The sequence below is a fragment of the Macaca thibetana genome, chromosome 3 (genome assembly GCF_024542745.1).
Source record: "Macaca thibetana thibetana isolate TM-01 chromosome 3, ASM2454274v1, whole genome shotgun sequence".
Taxonomy (NCBI): domain Eukaryota; kingdom Metazoa; phylum Chordata; class Mammalia; order Primates; family Cercopithecidae; genus Macaca; species Macaca thibetana.
Genome location: NC_065580.1, coordinates 143508609 through 143531887, shown reverse-complemented (window position 1 = coordinate 143531887; position 23279 = coordinate 143508609). Strand labels below are relative to the sequence as shown.

The following is a 23279-nucleotide window of genomic DNA, read 5'->3' as shown; positions in this document are numbered from 1 at the left end:
CTAACGTTACGTTTACATTCTTGACTAACATTACATGATTTTTTTAAAATTGTGGGGCAGGTTTTATTATCTATAATTTCAGAATCCTTGAGGGGCCTTTACGAAGTATAGTCACATACCTCATACATAAGGTCAACAACGGCCCACACGTGACGGCGGTCCGTAAAATCACAACAGAGCTGAAAAATCCCTGTCACCCTAACTGTCCTAACATCCTAGTGACGGCGGTCTGTAAAATCACAACAGAGCTGAAAAATCCCTGTCACCCTAACTGTCCTAACATCCTAGTGACGGCGGTCCGTAAAATCACAACAGAGCTGAAAAATCCCTGTCACCCTAACTGTCCTAACATCCTAGTGACGGCGGTCCGTAAAATCACAACAGAGCTGAAAACTCCCATCACTGTAACAGTCCAAGGGCAACACATGACTGGTGAAGTGTGGCGATGCTGGTGTAAACAAACCCAGTGCACTGCCAGTCCCATGAAAGTCTAGCACATACAATTAGTACATAATAGATGATAATGGTAATAAATGACTCTGCTGGCCGGGTACGGTGGCTCACGCCTGGAATCCCAACACTTTGGGAGGCTACGTCCGGTAGATGAGTTGAGGTCAGGAGTTTGAGACCACCCTGAAAAACATGGTGAAACCCTGTCTCTACTAAAAGTACAAAAAAAAAATTAGCTGGGTGGGTTCGTGCATGCCTGTAATCCCAGCTACTCAGGAGGCTGAGTCAGGAGAATTGCTTGAACCCGGGAGGCGGAGGCTGCAGTGAGCTGAGATCTCACCACTGCACTCCAGCCTGTGCGACAGAGACAGACTCCATTTCAAAAACAAAAACAAAAAAAATGACTGTTACTGGCTTATGTATTTACTAACTGTACTTTTTATGATTATCTTAGTATGTGCTCCTCTTTCTTACAAAACATAAGGTAACTGTAAAACAGCCTCAGGCAGGTCCTTCAGGAGGTCTCCAGGAGAAGGCACTGTTGTCACAGGAGATGACAGCTCCATGGCTGTTACTGCCCCTCGAGACCTTCCTGTAGGGCAGGATGTGGAGGTAGAAGTCAGTGATACGGATGACACTGATCCCGTGACCCTGGGCTAATGTGTGTGTTTGTGTCTTCACAAAAAAGTTTTAAAATTGGCCAGGCGCAGCGGCTCACGCCTGTAATCCCAGCACTTTGGGAGGCCGAGGCGGGCGGATCACAAGGTCAGGAGATGGAGACCACGGTGAAACCCCGTCTCTACTAAAAAATACAAAAAACTAGCCAGGCGAGGTGGCGGGCGCCTGTAGTACCAGCTACTCGGGAGGCTGAGGCAGGAGAATGGCGGGAACCCAGGAGGCGGAGCTTGCAGTGAGCCGAGATTGCGCCACTGCACTCCAGCCTGGGGCACAGAGCGAGACTCTGTCTCAAGAAAAAAAAAAAAAAAAAAAGTTTTAAAATTTACAAGTAGAAAAAAGCTTATCAATATGGATATAAAGAACCTATTCTTGTAGCTGGGCGTGGTGGTGCATGCCTGTAGTCCCCGCTACTCGGGAGGCTGAGGCAGGAGAATTGCTTGAACCCTGGAGGCGGAGGCTGCAGTGAGCTGACATCGCACCACTGCGCTCCAGCCTGGTGACAGAGTGAGACTCCGAGACTCTGTCTCAAACAAACAAACAAAGAAGTTATTTTTGCACTTTGGGAGGCCGAGACGGGCGGATCACAAGGGCAGGAGATCGAGACCATCCTCGCTAACACGGTGAAACCCCGTCTCTACTAAAAAATGCAAAAAAACTAGCCGGGCGGGTTGGCGGGCGCCTGTAGTCCCAGCTACTCGGGAGGCTGAGGTAGGAGAATGGCGTAAACCTGGGAGGCGGAGCTTGCAGTGAGCTGAGATCCGGCCACTGCACCCCAGCCTGGGCGACAGAGCAAGACTCCGTCTCAAAAAGAAAAAAAAAAAAAAGAAGTTATTTTTGTATAGCTGTATAGTGTTTGTGTTTTAAGCTAAGTGTTATTACAAAAGAGTAAAACAGTTTAAAAGTTTATAAAGTAACAAAGTTACAGTAAGCAAAAGTGTGTTTACTATTGAAGAAATCAATTTTTTAAACAAATTGAGTGTAGCCGAAGTGTGCAGTTTCTAGAGTCTACAGCAGTGTACAGTCCCAGGCCTCCACGTTCACTCAGCACTCACTCCCTCACAGGCTCACCCACAGCACCCTCCAGTCCTGCCAGCTCCATTCATGGTAAGTGCCCTGTACGGGTGTGCCAGTTTTCCTTTTATACCGTATTTTTACTGTCCGTTTTCTATGTGTAGATACACAAATACCACTGTGTTACAGCTGCCTACAGGATCCAGTGCGGTCACAGGCTGTGCAGGTTTGTGGCCCAGAAGCAGCAGGCCACACCATCTCGGTCTGTGTGACACACTGTGGTGCTGACATGTCAACCACATCCCCAAATGATGCATTTCTCAGAATGCATCCCTGTTGTGAATGGACGGTTGACTGTATGTGCTCCTTGACAGGACTGAGAGCCCTGGCCTAGACCCTCAGCACACCCTCCCATAATCACTCTTCATGAGAAAGATGAAATGAGATGGCGCTTGAAGGCGTGCCAGTAACACTGCTAACCAGAGAGAGGTGGCCACGCAGGAGGAGAAATAGCATGGTGAGTACATTAAGTTTCCGTGGACTCGGTCCTGTATGCCACATTTTTTCTTTACTCTTCTAAAAGGCAAGTTAATAAATCCTATACATTATAATTCAAATCATTTTAGGATTCAAAACATTCACTATAAAATTTCTTTTTTTTTTTTTTTTTTTTTTGAGACGGAGTTTCACGCTGTTGCCCAGACTGGAGTGCAGTGGCGCGATCTCGGCTCACTGCAAGCTCCGCCTCCCGGGTTCCCGCCATTCTCCTGCCTCAGCCTCCTGAGTAGCTGGGACTACAGGCGCCCGCCACCGCGCCCGGCTAATTTTTTTTTTTTTTGTATTTTTAGTAGAGACGGGGTTTCACTGTGGTCTCGGTCTCCTGACCTTGTGATCCGCCCGCCTCGGCCTCCCAAAGTGCTGGGATTACAGGCTTGAGCCACCGCGCCCGGCCCACTATAAAATTTCTACAGCATTCCTATACTGACACATCTGCAGGCCACTGGATTTCCCACTATGCTGCCACATGTGCCTCAGATTTACTCTTGCATTACCTCATTTCATCTGTCGAGCCTTTCAGTTTGTTGCTAAACTTGAAGGTCTCTAAGATTTTGTCTTCTGGGAGAGACGGCAAAGGAGCAGGCATCAACTGCAATAGAAACAAAAATATTTCAGCTTCAGTCGCCAGCTCCATGCCTCCTGAAATCCAGCCAAGGGAATCACCACGAACGAGGCTGAAGACCCCGACGCACACTCACCTTTCCAGGAATACCGTTTGCCTTAGCAAAGGGATTTTCTGAGTGCAGGGCAGGCTGGCCTTGGCAGCTGGCACCATCGGGCGGCAGGCCGTTTTCTTTTGGGTCACTGTCACTGTCTGCACTATTAGCACCGTTTAGGGTCATGGGTTCTTGGAGCTCGTGCGGAGCGGCCTCCTCATCTTCGGCATCTCGGCCGGGAGAGTGGGAGCTCGCAATCGTACCAATCCCATTCTCCTTGCCCAGCCCCTTCGACTCCTCGTCAGAGTCCTCAGAGGACTCGGCGCCATAGGGGACCAGCACACTGGAGTTCAGCTTGGATTTGCCATTCATCACGGGCTGGGAACAGGATTCGCTGCGGGGGATCGGTTTTGTTACTTTACTAGAAACTGACATCGTAGATGCGTTCGAGGTAGACTGTACTGCAGAATTGGTAATGGTAGAAGAGGGAACGGGCTTGGTAGCGTTCTCCAAAGAATTGCTATGAAGGTTAGGCTGAGACTGACACTGGCGAACAGGCAACTTGTTGTGAATACTGATTGTAATTTTTTGTTTCTTAGGATGTTCTGGGATCACTGAAGACCTATTAACTGACCAGTTTTGGACAGAAGCTGAAGCATTAACAGGACTAGCCCTGTTGACACTGGAATTCCCGTTAGGACTTGACATGGAACTGCTTGGTGTGTCTTTCAATGGTCCAGTCCCATTTAAGTGAGGTGGATTCTGGAAGTAAGAAAAGCACCAGCCAGTCAGAGCTCCAGAAACATGGTCACAGAAACACAACCCATTTTGGCTAATGGGTCCTTCCCATTTTGCTTTTTTTTTTTTTTTTTTCCCCCAGGACTAACAAGTTTCATACACCTGGAAATGTTCTCTGTTTTTCTCAGTCCCTCCTACCCACGCATACTTTCCATAGGCCCTAGTTTTCTGGCAATAAATCAACAAACAGGACATACATGTTTCACAGGATACAATCCTCAGACCAAACTCTTTCTGTTCCAGATCTGATCGAAATCAGCAGGCCTGTGGCATGGAGTCACACACTTGCTCCCTGGTTGGGTTTCCTGGGAGCTCACCGCTGCAGAGTGCCAGGAAGAAGGAATCACCCTGGCCTCGGAGCAAAGGAGACGGTCACATGGGCAGAGAGTAGGGGCTGCTTCAGCCGCTGCTCGCTCAGCCATGACCCCCACCACTGCCCCACAATGTCTCCACATTCTCCTCATGCAGTAATACATTCGCTGCAGGTTCCCACCATGGCTGCTGCATCCCCATGGAGGCATGGGCCTGAACGCCAGTGAATAGATCATGTGTGGCCTTCATGGTGCCTTCTCAAATACCTGAATTAGCTGCCATCTTAACACTGGAAAGCTTCATAGTAAAAACAAAAACAGTCTGGAAAAGCAATGCCAACCACCCCTTCCTACAGGGCACATGCCCTCCTGTTTGCCAGAGTCCTGACGTCACTCTGGAGCAGAGCCCAATAGGGGAGCCTGCTGGGCATTTGATGTGTGACTCTGTTACACCTCAAATACTGCCTGATGTCCATTAAATAAAGCACACAGCTAGACAGTGTATGTGATCATCCAAAACAAACTCAAGCCGAAAAGCTGTGAAGATGCCACAGCCCAGATGACGCCCCCACTCTGGAATTCTGTGTTCCCTGTGACACTAGCTCACTACTGTTTGCCCCGACGGGACCAACAGGGAGTAAAATCAAACCCGGGGGACAGCAGCCAAAAACCCCACACCCCTGAAACGACTAAATGGACCTAACAAACGTGTTGTTGTAAACAGATTGCTTTCCTGGAGTCCAAGAGTAATTAAGAATGGAAGTCCAGAGGGGACCTAGAATGTAAGGATGCTGACACCCAGCCTTTCCTCTTTCCTCCCCACTGGTGCGGTTTGCTGTGTATTTTGGGGTTTTTGTTCTTTCGGAGGGTTCTTTTGGAGACGGGGTCTCACTCTGTTGCCCAGGCTGGAATGCAGTGGCGCAATCTCAGCTCACTGCAACCTCTGCCTCCTGGGCTCAAGTAATCCTCCTGCCTCAGCCTCCCAAGCAGCTGGGACCACAGCACACACCACCATACCCGCTGATTTTTGTAGTTTTTGTGGAGACGGGGTTTCACCCTGTTGCCCAGGCTGGTCTCAAACTACTGAGCTCAAGTGATCCACCTGTCTCGGCCTCCCAAAGTGCTGGGATTACAAGCGTGAGCCACTGCACCTGGCTGTTTTCTGTATATTTGAAATACTGTATAAAAGGGTTTGATTAAACTGTGAGAAGACATTTAGATGTATTTGAGGACACAGAATCACTACAATTGAACTTGAGAGTCTGAGTTACATTTTAAAAATTAACATAAAAATGTTATTCTCCCTATGGACTGTTACCTTTATCATGTGAGAGGGAAGCTGTGGTCCGATAAACCCTGGGGCAGCCTGTTTGTTGGTGACAACCCGCTGACTGATGACGGGGCGGGGAGAGGACTGGCCGGGGCTATGGGTGGGATGAGTAAGTTCACCTCCATTTTTCACATCATGAGACCTGGAGACAAGGAGAGTGATACTTAGGGTGACACAGGATACCTCCTTAGGAGAGATTCATTTATAAATTCAACAGCATTTAACCCCTCAGGCAGAAAACTGATGAAAAAAATAGCATGTTTATGCTACACCATATGGAGCTATACACATCCTCTCCTTTGGGCTAATGTCAGGCACTCAGATCAGGAGACAACAAGGATAACTGGGTAAATGAGGCTTTTTAAACTGTGTATTCTGAAGATGCTGTTTCATCTGAATGGTATTTCTTTTCTGTTTATTCATATTTTCCTTTTTTTGAGACAGGGTCTTGCTATGTTGCCCAGGCTGGACTGCAGTGGAACAGTTATCACTCACTGTGGCCTTGCCCTCCTGCCTCAGCCTCCTGAGTAGCTGGGACCACAGACGTGCACCACCACACCTGGCTAATTTTTTTATTTTCTGTAGAGATGGGGTCTTACTTTGTTGCCCAGGCTTATATTTTTCTAATTATAAATACATGCCACTGTAGAATATCTATAGTGTCCAAAAAAGTCAGAAACAAAATCCTACCCCTCATCTTGGCCTGAGGCCTCCTCTGCTTGTCATCTGTGCTTCAGCCCAACTGCTGAAATCCAATGCCAGTGTTTAATATTTCAACATGCAGACATGAGCATTCTGCCAGTTAGACATTTGAGGATATTCTTAATTTTCAGCTATCAAACATTTTTTCCAAAAACGGAGTGAGTGAGTGAGTGAAAAGTATATGCAGCCACAACAGGACAGAGCTGGGCACGGGCCCTGGCCTTGGCCTGGAAGGCAACTGATCTGTGCTCCAGGTTGGGAGGTGCTGGCTGTGACCATGCCAGGTGCTCAGAGGCCCCTTTCCGAGGTCTCCACTCACTGTCCTGTGGCTCCTGGTCCACTCCATTGCTGCCTGCAGCAGAAGCCCACCCTCCTCAGCTACCACCTCTCCCTGCAGCTGCACCTTCAGTGCTCACGGCCACAGAGTACGATGCGGAGCAAACTCATCATCCTGCTCAGACACTACCTTTCTTACTCTCCAAGCACATGGCAGAGTTGATGGTTTTTGTTTTTGTTTTTTTGAGACAGAGTCTTGCTCTGTCACTCAGGCTGGAATGCAGTGGCTCAATCACGGCTTACTGCAGACTCAGCTTCCCCAGGCTCAAGTGATCCTCCCACCTCAACTTCCCGAGCAGATGAGACCACAGGCCCACACCACCACACCTGGCTAATTTTTTCATATTTTGTAGAGATGTGGCCTCACTATGTTGCCCAGGCTGGTCGGTCTTGAACTCCTGGGCTCAAGTGCTCCTTTTATCTCGGCCGCCCAAAGTGCTAGGATTATAGGCATGAGGCGCCATGCCCAGGCTAGAAGTGATCTTTAAGCTGCTGGGTTTTGTTTTTTTTTAAAAAAAAACACACTGAATATTGAATTTAAATATGTTGATAAGACAAGAAAAATTAACATACCAGAAAATTTGGCAGTTTGTTTTCATGACAATACCTGATATAAAAGAGCACATAGGCTTGTTGGCTGAGTACCGATCTAATATCACTGGTAGATACAATGGAGTCATTCATTTGATACCAGAGGCCATTGCTAGCCTGTAAATGAGGGCCAATAAAAGACAGAGATTAGATTTAATTAAATGTGGAACACAGTCAAGAGCAATTTTTTTTTCTTTTTATTTTTTTTGAGACGGAGTCTCACTCTGTCACCTAGGCTGGTGTGTAGTGAGTGGCGTGACCTTGCAATCTCCCCCTCCTGGGTTCAAGCAATTCTCCTGCCTCAGCCTCCGGAGCAGCTGGGATTACTGGCAGGTGCCACCACACCCAGATAATTGTTTGTATTTTTTTTTTTTTTTTTTTTTTTTTTTGAGACGGAGTCTCGCTCTGTAGCCCAGGCTGGAGTGCAGTGGCCGGATCTCAGCTCACTGCAAGCTCCGCCTCCCGGGTTCACGCCATTTTCCTGCCTCAGCCTCCGGAGCAGCTGGGATTACTGGCAGGTGCCACCACACCCAGATAATTGTTTGTTTTTTTTTTTTTTTTTTTGAGACGGAGTCTCGCTCTGTAGCCCAGGCTGGAGTGCAATGGCCGGATCTCAGCTCACTGCAAGCTCCGCCTCCCGGGTTCACGCCATTCTCCGGCCTCAGCCTCCGGAGTAGCTGGGACTACAGGCGCTGCCACCTCGCCTGGCTATTTTTTGTATTTCTTAGTAGAGACGGGGTTTCACCGTGTTAGCCAGGATGGTCTCGATCTCCTGACCTCGTGATCCGCCCATCTCGGCCTCCCAAAGTGCTGGGATTACAGGCTTGAGCCACCGCGCCTGGCCAATTGTTTGTATTTTTAATAGAGGCGGGGTTTCACCATGTTGGCCAGGTTGGTCTCCAACTCCTGACCTCAAGTGATCCCCCAGCCTCAGTCTCCCAAAGTGCAGGGATTACAGGAGTAAGCCACTGCACCTGGTCAAGATAAATATTTTTACAACGGGTATTCACATTTTAACTGTAAAAGTTCCACCTCTCCCTACCTCAAGAATGCTACTGCTGTCTTACAGCATGTATGTAACAATAGTTAATAGCAAATGTGCACAGCTTACTTTTATGTAGCAGAAGTAATGGCCAGCATGGCAATTAAAACCAGTGTGGACCAGCACTGCATACAAGACGTAAACAATCGGCTCTCCGTTGGGTTGAGACATATATGGCCGAATATCAAGATACTCAGGATATTTCACATCCTAAACAGAAATGGAAAAAGGAGAAACATTTCTGAGGGCACACATCATTCCACATATGCAGGTAGAGGGTATTTAGAGCTCCCTAGGAGGGGAGACCCACAGAACACCTGAGTCCTGTAATGTTCTAGCAAAAACCTAATGCATTTTAAAAACCTAATGCATTTAGCCACTTTTTTTTTCCTGAGATGGCGTGCCACTCTATCACCCAGGCTGGAGTGCAGAGGCATGATCTCGGCTCACTGGAAGCCCCACCTCCCGGGTTCAAGTGATTGTCCTGCCTCAGCCTCCCGAGTAGCTTGGATTACAGGTGCACTACCACGCCCAGCTAATTTTTGTATTTTTAGTAGAGACGGGGTTTCACCATCTTGGCCAGGCTGGTCTTGAACTCCCGACCTCGTGATCCACCTGCCTTGGCCTCCCAAAGTGCTAGAATTACAGGCGTGAGTCCCTGCGCCTGGGCTAGCCACCTTCGAAAGGGCATAGTTAACCGGGAGGATAGCTGAATCTAAGTGTATTTAAGGTAATCTTGCTGCATTTATTATTTTCTTTTAACAAGTCAGGATCTACATTAAGTGAATTCTTCAAATCCATCAAAGGACAAAGTAACAAAATGACAACTCTCAACATTAATCATTACTTTTTTTTTTTGAGACAGAATCTGACTATAGCCCAGGCTGGAGTGCAGTGGCACAATCTCGGCTCACTGCAACCTCTGCCTCCTAGGTTCGAGGGATTCTCCTGCCTCAGCCTCCCGAGTAGCTGGGATTACAAGTGCCTGCCACCACACCCAGCTAATTTTAGTACTTTTAGTAGAAAAGGGCTTTGCCACGTTGGCCAGAGTGGTCTCAAACTCCCGGCTTCAAGTGATATGCCTGACTAGGCCTTCTAAAGTGCTGGCATTACAGGTATGAGCCACCACACTCAGCCGATTATTTAATTTTAATAATTCGGGAATGGATAGTTTACTTCTCTTGCACGCTATTTAGTTTTTGACCACTTTCAATCTTCAGAAAGTGGGAAGAAAATGGGAAAATTCAGTGTACTACCAATCAGAAAACAAACGCACAAGACAAAATGAACTCTGGTGAAAAGGTGGCAGGGTCTAGCAGGAAGTCCTCTTTGGATTTCAGATTATACAGGCTCTCCCTGTATCCCTCATAACCATGGACACCAACAAAACGGACAATGAAGCCCAAATGTAGGTAATAGTTAACAATTTTGTCATGAGAAAGTCAAGTCCTTAATCCTTAATAGCTACAGACACGTAAGCCTTGAAAGGCTCGACACAAAAGATGATTAATGACATCATCCACATACCTTAGCAATTTTTCCACCAGTAAAATTTGCAAAACGTTTCAGAGAAAGTGTAAGAACGTTAGAGGATCTATGGATAGTGAACCTCTTTGAAGCTGGAACCATCTTTTTACACCTTGAAATAAACAGAAACAAAAGTTTAAGGAGACGAATATGTACACACAATTTTTGGTATTGTGGTCTTTGTTATTATTCTCAAACATTCCACATTAAGGTTCCAAAAAGGACAGTGGATGAGAACCACCAGTCTTCAACCAACAGTGAAAATATTAACATTAAAAATATAGGGGGAACTGCTTACTTAGCGTGAAGGGAAAGGAAGTTAGGACAATTCTGAAAAACCAAGCCATATGTGCTACCAATAATGTTAAAATTAGGTTAACACAACTTTCTCTCAATTCAAAAGAAACTGAAAAATGAACATGTTCAGACTGGTATAATTATGTGAAAATATGTCTTAAATTCATCTAATTTAAAAATAATAATATTCTTATATGAAAAGAAAGCCCTAAACAGAAACAAAAATAATAAAAATAAATATTAGAAAAGTCTGTAGAATTTAAAACAAAGGCAAAATCCCTCTGGTCTCAAAGATTTAATAAAAAAAATTACTCATATTACCTGACCACGAAGTGGAAATCTACTTAAAAACATATGAAAGAGCATTCTTAAAATAGGCACTCCTGACTTCATGGGGAAACATATTAACAAATAATCAAAATTAGAGTTTTCCAGCAAATGCTATCCCAAACCCTGGGAACCCTCCCTAAGAGAGAAGGAGCCTAGCTATCCCAGAAGAAAGTACTCCCCACCCGACAGCAGCCCTCTTATCATAGGAAAGTCAAAGAAAATGCTATTCGGCAGACAGGGGGTGCCCAGCCACACCTGAAGCAGCACTGCCAGGGGAGCAAAGACAGTTTTACCTCTCTCCTCCCACATAATCTGCCCAATGTCATGCCCCAGGTTTTCAGGGGCACGGAGCTGTGCGTCTTGCAGAAATGCACACATCAAGACACTCCGGGTTCTGGCCTTTGGACGACAGGGACCCAGTGTCTTCCAGAGGGTATCAGAAACTCAAGCAACCTAGACACACCAAACTCTCTCCAACCAAGCCTGCCAGCCAACCCCACTGGAGCAGCCAGCAAACCAAGTCATCACCCAGCGTACTTGCTGCACTTGTATGAGTTTTCTCCATCAAGCTGTTCGGGCTTCACAAACTGCTCCAACGCCTTGTTAACACTCTGAGCAGCCTGGGAAGAGAAGAGGCACAAGCACCACATCACCACACACCGCCACTTGTGTCTGGGTCTCGCTCTGCTGCCCAGGCTGGAGTGCAGTGGCACAATTACACCTCACTGCAGCCTCGACCTCCTGGGCTCAAGCAATCCTCTCACCTCAGCTTCCTGAGCAGCTAAGACCACGGGCATGGCCACCATGCCCAGCTAAAATTTTCATTTATTTTGTAGAGACAGGGGCCTCACTACACTCCCCAGGCTGGTCTCAAACTCCTGGGCTCAAGTGATCCTCCCACCTCGACCTCCCAAACTGTTAGGATTACAGGTATGAGCCATCATCCCCAGCCATGCCCCTTATTTTTTAAAAGAAAGAACAGAAGACTCAAAGATATAAAAGTAAATGAGACGTTTTACGTAAAAAGAAAATTTCCAGGCCTGGGATTACTCACACCTGTAATCCCATCACTTTGGGAGGCCGAGGCAGGCAGATCATGAGGTCAGGAGATTGAGACCATCCCGGCTAACATGGTGAAACCCCGTCTCTACTAAAAATACAAAAAATTAGCAGGGCATGGTGGCACGTGCCTGTAGTCCCAGCTAATTGGCAGGCTGAGGCAGGAGAATTGCTTGACCCCAGGAGATGGAGGCTGCAGTGAGCCGAGATCGAGCCACTGCACTCTAGCCTGGGCAACAGAGCAAGACTCTGTCTCAAAAAAAAAAAAAAAAAAAAAAAAAAGAAGAAGAAGAAAATTTTCCTTTAGTAGTATGATGTTCACTTTTATACATCTAAACACCAAATTATATCCCCTGCCATTAAAAATGAGCAGATTAAAGTGAACAAAAACACAGAGGATGCTCATCGCAGCATTACTTAAAACTGCATAAAACTGGAAGCAAACCAAATATCCACCAGTAAGGAATTTGGCATAGGAATTAGTCTATCCATTCACTGCACCACACACTGCCCAGAGAGCACACTCACACAGAAAGGTCTCCAACAGAATTACATGAAACAGTGAGTAGCCAGACAGACATCAGACACAATCCTGTTTATATAAAAAGTAAACAGTACATTCTGGAGCAGCACATATCAAACTGTTAAAAAGAATGCATTCAGAGGGATAGCATTTTACATATATCTGCAATGTTACTCATTTTTATCATAAGCATGTATTACATCTGTAACCAGAAAAATGCAAGCTCAAGAACAAAAAAAGGCCGGGCGCGGTGGCTCAAGCCTGTAATCCCAGCACTTTGGGAGGCCGAGGCGGGCGGATCACGAGGTCAGGAGATCGAGAGACGATCCCGGCTAACACGGTGAAACCCCATCTCTACTAAAAAATACAAAAAACTAGCCGGGCGAGGTGGCGGGCGCCTGTAGTCCCAGCTACTCGGGAGGCTGAGGCAGGAGAATGGCGTAAACCCGGGAGGCGGAGCTTGCAGTGAGCTGAGATCCAGCCACTGCACTCCAGCCTGGGTGACAGAGCAAGACTCCGTCTCAAAAAAAAAAAAAAAAAAAAAAAAAAAAAAAAAAAAAAAAAGAACAAAAAAAAAATAGGAATTCAGAAAATGCAAGAGGCAGGCTGGGCACAGTGGCTGTAGTCCCAGCTACTCGGGAGGCTGAGACAGGGGAAATGCTTGAACCCCGGAGGTGGAGGTTGCAGTGAGCTGATACTGCACCACTGCACTCCAGCCTGGGTGCTGGAGCAAGACTCCGTCTCAAAAAAAAAAGGAAAAATAACCATCTATATTTGGCTAATATAGAAAATCTAGTTTTATTAAGATATTAAATGAAAATTCAGGCCGGGCACAGTGGCTCATAACTATAATCCCAGCACTTTGGGAGGTGGGCAGATCACGAGGTCAAGAGTTCGAGACCATCCTGGCCAATAGGTAAAACTCCATCTCTACTAAAAATACAAAAATTAGCTGGGCACGGTGGCGTGTGCCTATAGTCCCAGCTACTCGGGAGGGTGAGGCAAAAGAATCACTTGAACCCTGGAGGCAGAGGTTGCAGTGAGCCGAAATCACACCACTGTATTCCAGCCTGGGCGACAGAGTGCGATTCCGTCTCAAAAAAAAAAAAGAAAGAAAAAGACAAAAAGAAAAAGAAAATTCAAAGAGTAATAAAAAAAACTTTTAAAAGCTTTTTCATGATGCTTACTACAAAGCTTGAATAATCCCTCCACATGAAATCTTAGCATATTGAATTTTTCAATTTATATTCTCTAACAAGTAGTCTAAATTACAAATGAACTATAGTTATATGACTTATTTTAAAAATGTAATTACTCGCATAATTATGAAATTTACCTTTATCTCCAATGTTATATCAAGATATGGATCAAAAGTATCTGAAACGCCCTTGCAATTTAAACATTTGACTGAAATAAAAATAAAATGCAAAAGATGAGCAAAGTATAATCATTACAGCAACATCAACTATTGAAATGACAAAATACAATTTTGAAATTTAAAATTTTTTACCTGTAATTTTTCTATCAGTTGAACAAAAAAAAAGTTTTAAATTAATACTACTCATAATATGGGTGAAAAGTGTAATGAATTTGACCCTCATATACTATTGGTTAGAATCAAAACTGGTATAACCTTTTAGAAGGACAAGGTGACAGAATTAAAATTTATAATACACATTCCCTGTGATCCAGAAATTCTAATACTAAGAATTCATCATACATATATACTTTTACCCAGACAGAAAGCATATGTGTACGGATGCTCCATGAACAACAAAACACAAATAACCTAAATCCCCATCGACAGGGGACTAAAATCAAAGGAACACTACTGCAACTGTCGAAGGCTGTTAGGCCTGTGTGCTGAAATGTAAAAGACTCCTAATACGAAGAGACAAATGGAAGCAGTGCACACAGTATGCTCCCAGTTTGTTCATGCACAGGAAACTACCAGAAGGATTTACTACAACCTGGCACCAGGGTTGCCTTTGGGTAAAAGGAATGAGAATCTGGGCTGGAGAGAAGTACTTTTCCTTCCTTCCTAGCAGGACTAACACTGTCCAACTTTTACTATTTTTTAACCACATGCGTGTATCATTTTATCAACTTATAAGCAAAAGCTTACCTCTAGATCTTAGGTATCCTCCAAATATCTGACAAACGAGAGTGGTGGCCTGGGTGTGTCTGTCCAATCTGAAAAACATCGAACAGTGACATGAGAGAGGAGCTTTGCAAAAACTCCAGATGCTGTGACCAGATTTCAAACACATGTGAGCTTACAAAGATCAAGAATTCTAACAGGATAGCCATGGAAAATAAAAGGATGGCACGTGTGGCAGCCCAAGAGCATCCCTGCCTGGCCAGAACACAGGGAGGTCTGGGAGTGGTGGGAGGAGAGGCAGAGCTGTGGGAGCTGTGTCTGTCAAGAAGGGACTTGGGAAGCAAGGCAGGAGTCTGGTCCTGAAGCAGGAAGACGGCAGCCTCCAGGGGCTGCGGCCTGTGCGGGAGGAAAGGGAGCAGAGGCGGAAAAGGCAAAGAGTCTTCCTCCGACCCAAGTCTGTCACCACCCGGATGATGAGGGCCTAGACAGAGCGGTGCTGGGGCAGGGAGAATACAGAGGGAGATCTACCAGGTGTGTTCAGACAGCACCAAGCGGCTTAGGATGCATTATCGAACCATCTCCTCGTTCTTCCTCGTGAGTTTAGATTTTAAGGAATAAAGTACAGGAATCAGTAACTGATTGGGGTGGGGGTTCAGGAAATAAATACAGGTTGGAGGGCAGCAGAGAAAAGAATACGTCAGGCACAACTAAAAAGGAGAAGCAGCTAGTTTGAGATTTGCAGACGTCTGCTGATAATCAGAAATTAAACAGCTGCAAAACCAATGTTTATTTCCTGACATCTACGACTGAGCAAACTCAAACTGTTACAGTAAGATACATCTGTAAATTTCAACCATTTAAAACTAATGCACATCACCTAAGGAAGAGGCAGAGCAAAGCCAAAAGGTAAAGTGAACATAGTTCTGTGTGCTTCCAACAAAAAAGGTGAAAATGAATTCTGGTAAGAATAAATTACAACTGGAGATCCCAAATGAAGAAATGGCTGGCGCTTTGTTGTACTTACTTATTGCTGCCATTCAAGCATGCTTTTTGCATAGCATCAACAGTGTATTGAAGGAATTCATGGGCATCTTCCTGGTTTCCAAAACGGAAGTGCCTAGCTATACCTGTAAAATTTCAGTAAAGACAAGGTTTTATCATTACACATAATAAGCCTAAGTTGTACCCCCCAAAATATATCTTACAATAATATGTTGATTGGAAAACTCCCAAATACTTATTTTATGAGGAAATAGCACTAACATAAGCCACTAACATAAGCTATAAGCAGGATCAGGCCCTTTAGACCAGAATCTCCAACCGTTTCGGCACCAGGGACTGGTTTCATGGAAGACAATTTTTCCACAGACCAAAAGAGGGGGTTGGGATGAAACTGTTCCAGCTCAGATCATCAGGCACGAGATCCTCCTAAGGAGCGTGCAACCTGGATCCCATGCATGCACAGTTCACAACAGGGTTTGCGCTGCTATGAGAATCTAACGCGGTCACTGATCTGACAGGAGGCAGAGCTCAGGTGGGAATGCTCACCTGCTGCTCATGTCCTGCTGTGTGGCCCAGTTCCCAACAGGCCACATCAGGTACCAGTCCACAGCCCAGCGGTTAGGGACTCCTGCTTTACACCATTAAAAGTCCACAGCAGCTAGAGTTTCTGAGAGTCTAGAGAGTAGCTACAGAGTGACTCATGTTTTTAGCAAGTTAATAAAGTTACACTTGAATAAACTGGCTGTTTTGTCTCAAGTTTGTCCAAAATGTTATGTTGGTGATTTTAAATTGGTGCTACATCTCTATAATAGAGAATCCATTCAAAACATAAATATCCCAACCTATCTAATTCTATCCCAATGACCCACAGAAGAACTTATATTTGCAGGTGCAGAGAAACATTTCAGTCCTGTTTCTAATTGATTACACAGCTACAAGACCAAATTATTTTTTAAATTATAATAAAAAATTAACACAAAAGTATAAGCAATATCACACTAAAACATATACACTGAATTTTACATGTGTATGAAGGTATAAAATGTTCCAGCTTAAATCATATGAAACTGCCAACACTCCACCAGTTTAGACCTACAAACCTGACAATTTCATGATTTAACCATGTGTGTATCAGTGGATACACACATATACATACACACACACACACACACACAGCAATGACATTTTCTTAAAAGACTAGGTTTAAAAATGTTAGTCATGCCTGCTATATAAGTATGTATAAAAATAAATATACGTGGTCAGGAGTGGTGGCTCACGCCTGTAATCTCAGCACTTTGGGAGGCAGAGGCGGGTGAATCATGAGGTCAGGATATCGAGGCCATCCTGGCTAACATGGTGGAACTCCGTCTCTACTAAAAATACACAAAATTAGCCGGGCGCAATGGCACACACCTGTAGTCCCAGCTACTCAGGAGGCTGACGCTGGAGAATCGCTGGAACCCGGGAGGCGGAGGTTGCAGTGAGCCAAGATCGCACCACTGTACTCCAGCCTGGGCGACAGAGCGAGACTCCATCTCAAAAATAAATAAATAAAAACAAATAAATAAATATATGATAAATAGCCAGGCACGGTGGCTCATGTCTGTAATCCCTGTACTTTGGGAGGCCAAGGTGGGTGGATCACCTGAGGTCAGGAGTTCAAGACCAGCCTGGCCAACAAGGTGAAACCTTGTCTCCACTAAAACTACAAAATTAGCCAGGTGTGGTGATGCACACCTGTAATCCCAGCTACCTGGGAGGCTGAGGCAGGAGAATCACTTGAACCCGAGGGGCAGAGGTTGTAGTGAGCCTCGTGCCACTGCACTCCAGGCAGGGCGACAGAGCAAGACTCTGTCTCAAATGAATGAATAAATGAATGAATGAATGCATACATGTATAAACAATCCAAACCTCCCTGGCTAAATTTTGCCAGGCTTCAACAACATTTCAAAGGTTTTTGACTTGTCTGTTGTGGTCTATCAATAATGCCAAGGACCAATATAAGACCTCTTTAATCTTCAGTGGCTTCTTAGGCAAAAAGATTACAGTTTGTTACTGTATAATTTCACATCCCTATAATTACCCAGTTAGATGCCAGATTAAGAGTTATAGTTTTGTTTGTATTTTTTATTCCAACTCACTTAATTAACATGATGTAAAAGTGTACTGCAAAAATACACAGAAAGTATGTAAGAAAATTTCATGCACCTGTCCATTTAAAATTTAAAAATTAAATAGAAAAAAGTAAAATTTATCCACAAATTTGCTAAGCTCTGAGTATATATTCTTTTAAGACTGTAATTAAGTTGGGCACCGTGGTGCACATCTGTAATCCCAGCTACTCAACTGGGGCAGGAGGATCACTTGAGCTAGGAGTTCAAGAGTCACCTGGGCAAAATAGTGAGACACAGTCTCACCTAAAGAAACAAAACAGGCCGGGCGCGGTGGCTCAAGCCTGTAATCCCAGCACTTTGGGAGGCCGAGACGGGCGGATCACGAGGTCAGGAGATCGAGACCATCCTGGCTAACATGGTGAAACCCCGTCTCTACTAAAAAATACAAAAAACTAGCCGGGCGCTGTGGCGGGCGCCTGTAGTCCCAGCTACTCGGGAGGCTGAGGCAGGAGAATGGCGTGAACCCGGGAGGCGGAGCTTGCAGTGAGCTGAGATCCGGCCACTGCACTCCAGCCTGGGCGGCAGAGCGAGACTCCGTCTCAAAAAACAAAACAAAACAAAACAAAACAAAAGAAAAAACAGAATTAACCTTATTTATTTATTTATTTTTACTGCTGCTTGCAGAGCAGGGCTAATCCACAGGCAGTGTGTCCAGAGTAGCCTAATTAACTTTATTTTGACAATTTCTGTCACTGTGTATAGTATAATATTCATTCACCAAACTGAAACTAAAAACTGTTTACAAAAACCTGTGAGACAATATCAGAATTAGTATTACTCAGTATAGAAATCCAAGTGTCACAGCAAAAAACACTATAAAACTTACCAATTATTTTAACATATTGATTTTTAATAGTTTAAAATTTGTTAAATTGAATAGTCTTTAATATATTGTCATCTTTTGCTTTAAAGTTTCAAAATGTGTTTATATAGCAAATGCTTTACTAAAAATTTGTTATTGAAGACACAGCCACGCATGACAAAATATAATTGTTTTCTAATACATGAGGGGTTCGGTTTTTCACCAGTTGGACATTAAGAATAACTAGGTAATAGGCCGGGTGTGACGGCTCACACCTGTAATCCCAGCACTTTGGGAGGCGGAGGCAGGTGGGTCACCTGAGGTCAGGAGTTCGAGACCAGCCTGACCAACATGGAGAAACCCCATCCGTACTAAAAATACAAAATTAGCCTGGCATAGTGGTGCAAGCCTGTGATCCCAGCTACTTGAGAGGCTGAGACAGGAGAATCGTTTGAACCTGGGAGGTGGAGGCTGCAGTGAGCCGAGATAGCGCCACTATGCTCCAGCCTAGGCAACAGAGCAAGACTCTGTCTCAAAAAACAAACAAAAAAAAAGAATAGGTAATAAATACAAATATAAAACTACAATAGTTAATACTTACGCCGCATCTCATTGATGACAAACATTGGTTTAATAACGTCCCCAGGATTACTGAGTGCCTGGGTAATATGTGCTTGCATTGTACACATCATACAAAAGCCTTCTGCATGACCTGAAAGATAGATGATAATCCTCCAAATTAGCAAAATACAACTATATACACACATCAAGGCTAATGACAAATCAGGGGCACACTACCTGAAATGAAATAATAGCTGCTATATGCATGCCTTGAGCTATCTACTTTTATGCATTTTCATTTACTTTTCTTTGTTCTTTTTTTTTTTTTTTTTTTTTTTGAGACGGAGTCTCGCTCTGTCACCCAGGCTGGAGTGCAGTGGCCGGATCTCAGCTCACTGCAAGCTCCGCCTCCCAGGTTTACACCATTCTCCTGCCTCAGCCTCCCGAGTAGCTGGGACTGCAGGTGCCCGCCACCTCGCCCCGCTAGTTTTTTGTATTTTTTAGTAGAGACGGGGTTTCACGGGGTTAGCCAGGATAGTCTCGATCTCCTGACCTCGTGATCCGCCCATCTCGGCCTCCCAAAGTGCTGGGATTACAGGCTTGAGCCACCGCACCCGGCCTTTTTTTTTTTTTTTTTTTTTTTGAGATGGAGTTTCACTCTGTTGCCCAGGCTGGAGTACAGTGGCGCGACCTTGGCTCACAGCCAAGGTCTGTGCCTCCTGGGTCCAAACGATTTGCCTGCCTCAGTCTCCCAAGTAGCTGGGACTACAGGTATGGGCCACCACGCCCGGTTAATTTTTTTTTTGTATTTTTAGTAGAGATGGGGTTTCATCATGTTAGCCAGGCTGGCCTCAAACTCCTGACCTCACGCAATCCGCCCACCTCGGCCTCCCAAAGTACTGGGATTACAGGTGTGAGCCACTGCCCTGGCCTCATTTACTTTTCTAACAAACCTAAGTGATAAGTACATATTAGCTCTCTTTCACAAGAAAGGAAAAAGGCTACGAGAGTTTAAAAATTTGCACAATGTCAAAGAGTTATTATGTGACAGACACATAATTGGATTCAAATCATACTCTTTCAAATTTGAAAGCCAGTGATCCTAGCTACTCTCTATACTGGAAAAGCAAGGTTTTTCCCCTCATACCACCATTTATCTCAAATGCTAAAAGAATGTCTCCCACAGCAGGGATTAGACATCACTGTGCAGGCGATACACCATGGCTCATGCCTATCATCTCAGCACTCTGGGAGGCCGAGGTGGGTGCATCTCTTGGGGCCAAGAGTTTGAGACTAGCCTGGGCAAGATGGTCAAACCCTGTCTCTACAAAAAATAAAAAGAAAATTAGCCCAGTGTGGTGGCATAAGCCTGTAATCCCCGCTATCCAGGAGGCTGAGGTAGGAGGATCACCTGACCCCAGGGAGGTTGAGGCTGCAATAAGCTGTGATCACACCACTGCACTACAGCCTGGGCAACAGAGCGAGACCCTAGCTCAAAAAACAGAGAAAGAAAAGAAAAAAGAAAATAATCTCTGTGTAAATACTCTGGCGTTGCTGGCCACAGATGGTGGTCTCTATGGCATATCTTTTTTTACAACTTTCTAAAAACGTAAAACTCATTCTTAGCACATGTTAAGTGGTGCTACGGCATCTAGTGGGCAGATGCCAGGGATGCTGCTAAACAGCCTCAAATGCACAGGACAGCCCCTCACAACAAAGAATTACCCGAAGTGTCGACAGCACCGAGCCTGAGGAACTACCTGACTAAAGGCTGCCCAGATGTACCTAATAATGCTTAAAACACCACAAAAGGATCAAACTATTTCCAATTAACTTTGTCCCGCAATAAAGCTCAAAAATACTTTTTAAGAGATACAAAAATCTCAGCACCCAACAACATAAAATTCATTCTGTCTGGCATCCAATCAAACAGTACAAGGCACGCAAAGATGCAGGAATGACCAGTAACAAGGAGAAAATAAATAGAAAAAAACCCAGAAATAACACAGAAAATATAATCGGAAGACAATAACTTTAAAAAAGATATTACAAATATATTCCTATATTCAAGGAAATGAAAAATGGAAGAACACATTAAGAAGAAACATGGAAATAGATGCAAATCTACTTATACACATGAACAGTAGAATCTCTGGGATGAAAAATACATCAGATGCACCAGGTGCGGTGGCTCATGCCAGTCATCCCAGCACTTCGGGAGGCTGACGCAGGCGGACCGCTTGAGCCCAGGAGTTTGAGACCAGCCTGGGCAACACAGCAAAATCCCATCTCTACTAAAAATACAAAAATTAGCCAGGTGTGGTGGCACGTGCTTGCAGTCTCAGCTACTCCAGAGGCTGATGTGGGATGGGAGGACCACCTGAGCCCAGCAGTTGGCGGCTGCAGTAAGCTGTGATAGCGCCACTGCACTCCAGCCTGGGCGACAGAGTAAGACCCTGTCTCAAAAAAACAAAAACAAACAACAATAACAAAAACACCAGATGTGATTAATAACAGATTAGACACCATATAAGAAAAGATTAGTGAACCTGAAGATACTCATTATGGGTAGAAAATATCCATAATAAAACATAAAAAGAACAAATCTCAAAACAACAACACAGAGTACCAGTAAGCTAAGGGACAATTTTATATTGCCCCGATATACGTCATTAGAGCCTGAAGGTAAAAGGACAGCATAAATATTTCAAGAACTAACAATTATCTACAAAGGAAAAGCACAAGGGAGGTTTTTGGGAAGAGGCACGGTTTCGTATCCTGACTGAGCTGTCAGTTCACATGAGTCTATATTAATATTCAAGGGAAACTTACACCAAAAAAGTTAAGTTTTCAAAAGTCACTGAAAGTTGTCAAAATTTGACAGAAATAATACATGTACAGATCTAAGAACCTCAACAAATTCCAGTAGTAGAAACATGAAGAAAACTACACAAAGCCCCACTGCTTACAACCAGTGATAAAAATCTTAAAAGCACTGGAGATAAAAACATTACGTAGGCTGGGCTGGGTGCGGTGGCTCACGCCTGTAACCCCAGCACTTTGGGAGGCCGAGGCAGGCAGATCACAAGGTCAGGAGATCTATCTTGGCTAACACGGTGAAACCCCGTCTCTACTAAAAATACAAAAAAAAAAATTGGCCGGGCGCGGTGGCTCAAGCCTGTAATCCCAGCACTTTGGGAGGCCGAGACGGGCGGATCACGAGGTCAGGAGATCGAGAGACAATCCCGGCTAACACGGTGAAACCCCGTCTCTACTAAAAAATACAAAAAAATAGCCGGGCGAGGTGGCGGGCGCCTGTAGTCCCAGCTACTCGGGAGGCTGAGGCAGGAGAATGGCGTAAACCCGGCAGGCGGAGCTTGCAGTGAGCTGAGATCCGGCCACTGCACTCCAGCCTGGGTGACAGAGCAAGACTCCGTCTCAAAAAAAAAAAAAAATTAGCCGGGCGTGGTGGCGGCCGCCTATGGTCCCAGCTACTCAGGAGGCTGAGGCAGGAGAATGGCGTGAACCAGGGAGGCAGAGGTTGCAGTGAGCCAAGATTGCGCCACTGCACTCCGGCCCAGGCAACAGAGCGAAACTCCATCTCAAAAAACAAACAAACAAAGAAAACATTACATAGGCTGGTGCAGTGGCTCATGCCTGTAATCCCAGCACTCTGGGAGGCTGAGGCGGGTGGATCATTAGAGGTCAGGAGTTCCAGACCAGCCTGGCTAACATGGTGAAACCCTGTCTCTACTAAAAATACAAAAAATTACCTGGGCATGGTGGTGCATGCCTGTGATCCCAGCTACTCGGGAGGCTGAGACAGGAGAATCACTTGAATCCGGAGGCCGGGGTTGCAGTGAGCTGAGATTGTACCACTGCACTCCGGCCTGCGCCACCGAGTGAAACTCGGTCTCAAAAAAACACAGGAAACAAAGACAAAAACAAAAAACCATTATGTATATAGGAACAAAGGTAAAACCAACAACAGACTTCAGGCACAGCACAGGCCAGAAGACAGCGGAATAATATCTTCCAAGTATTAAAAGAAAAAGAACACGCCAGGTGTAGTGGCTGCCCTGTAATCTCAGCACTTTGGGAAGCCGAGGCCAAGTAGATCGCCTGAGCCTAGGAGTTCGAGACCAGCCTGGGCAACATGGCCAAAATCCTGTCTCTACAAAAAATTAGCCAGGCAGGGTGGTCAATGCCTGTAGTCCCAGCTACTCGGGAAGTTGAGGTGGGAGGATTACTTGAGCCCAAGAGGTTGAGGCTATATAGTATCACACCACTGCACTCTAGCCTGGGTGAGAGTGACAGCCTGTCTCAAAAAAGACAAATAATGTTAACATAGAATTCTACACCCCATGAAAACATCGTTCAAAAACAAGCATGAGACTAGCACTTCTGGGAGACAGAGTAGAGGTAGTTTTCTATTCATCC

At 45.1% G+C, this 23279-nt stretch overlaps 2 protein-coding genes across 3 annotated transcripts in view; both read right to left on the bottom strand.

The window, feature by feature from the left end:
* The window catches only part of RAC1 (Rac family small GTPase 1), a 396460-nt gene that overhangs the window by 274360 nt on the left and 98821 nt on the right, over positions 1-23279 (bottom strand). The gene's annotated exons all lie outside the window — the stretch shown is intronic.
* The window catches only part of USP42 (ubiquitin specific peptidase 42), a 59494-nt gene that overhangs the window by 9480 nt on the left and 26735 nt on the right, over positions 1-23279 (bottom strand). For both annotated transcript variants that reach the window (XM_050783941.1, XM_050783940.1), the window contains exons 4-14: positions 18880-18990; positions 15325-15427; positions 14325-14392; positions 13536-13606; positions 11155-11237; positions 9991-10102; positions 8533-8673; positions 7438-7538; positions 5781-5934; positions 3396-4115; positions 3192-3286 (exon numbers count right to left, since the gene is read on the bottom strand). In XM_050783941.1, the coding sequence (XP_050639898.1) occupies positions 3192-3286; positions 3396-4115; positions 5781-5934; positions 7438-7538; positions 8533-8673; positions 9991-10102; positions 11155-11237; positions 13536-13606; positions 14325-14392; positions 15325-15427; positions 18880-18990 (1759 nt within the window). The remainder of the gene's footprint in view (positions 1-3191; positions 3287-3395; positions 4116-5780; positions 5935-7437; positions 7539-8532; positions 8674-9990; positions 10103-11154; positions 11238-13535; positions 13607-14324; positions 14393-15324; positions 15428-18879; positions 18991-23279) is intronic.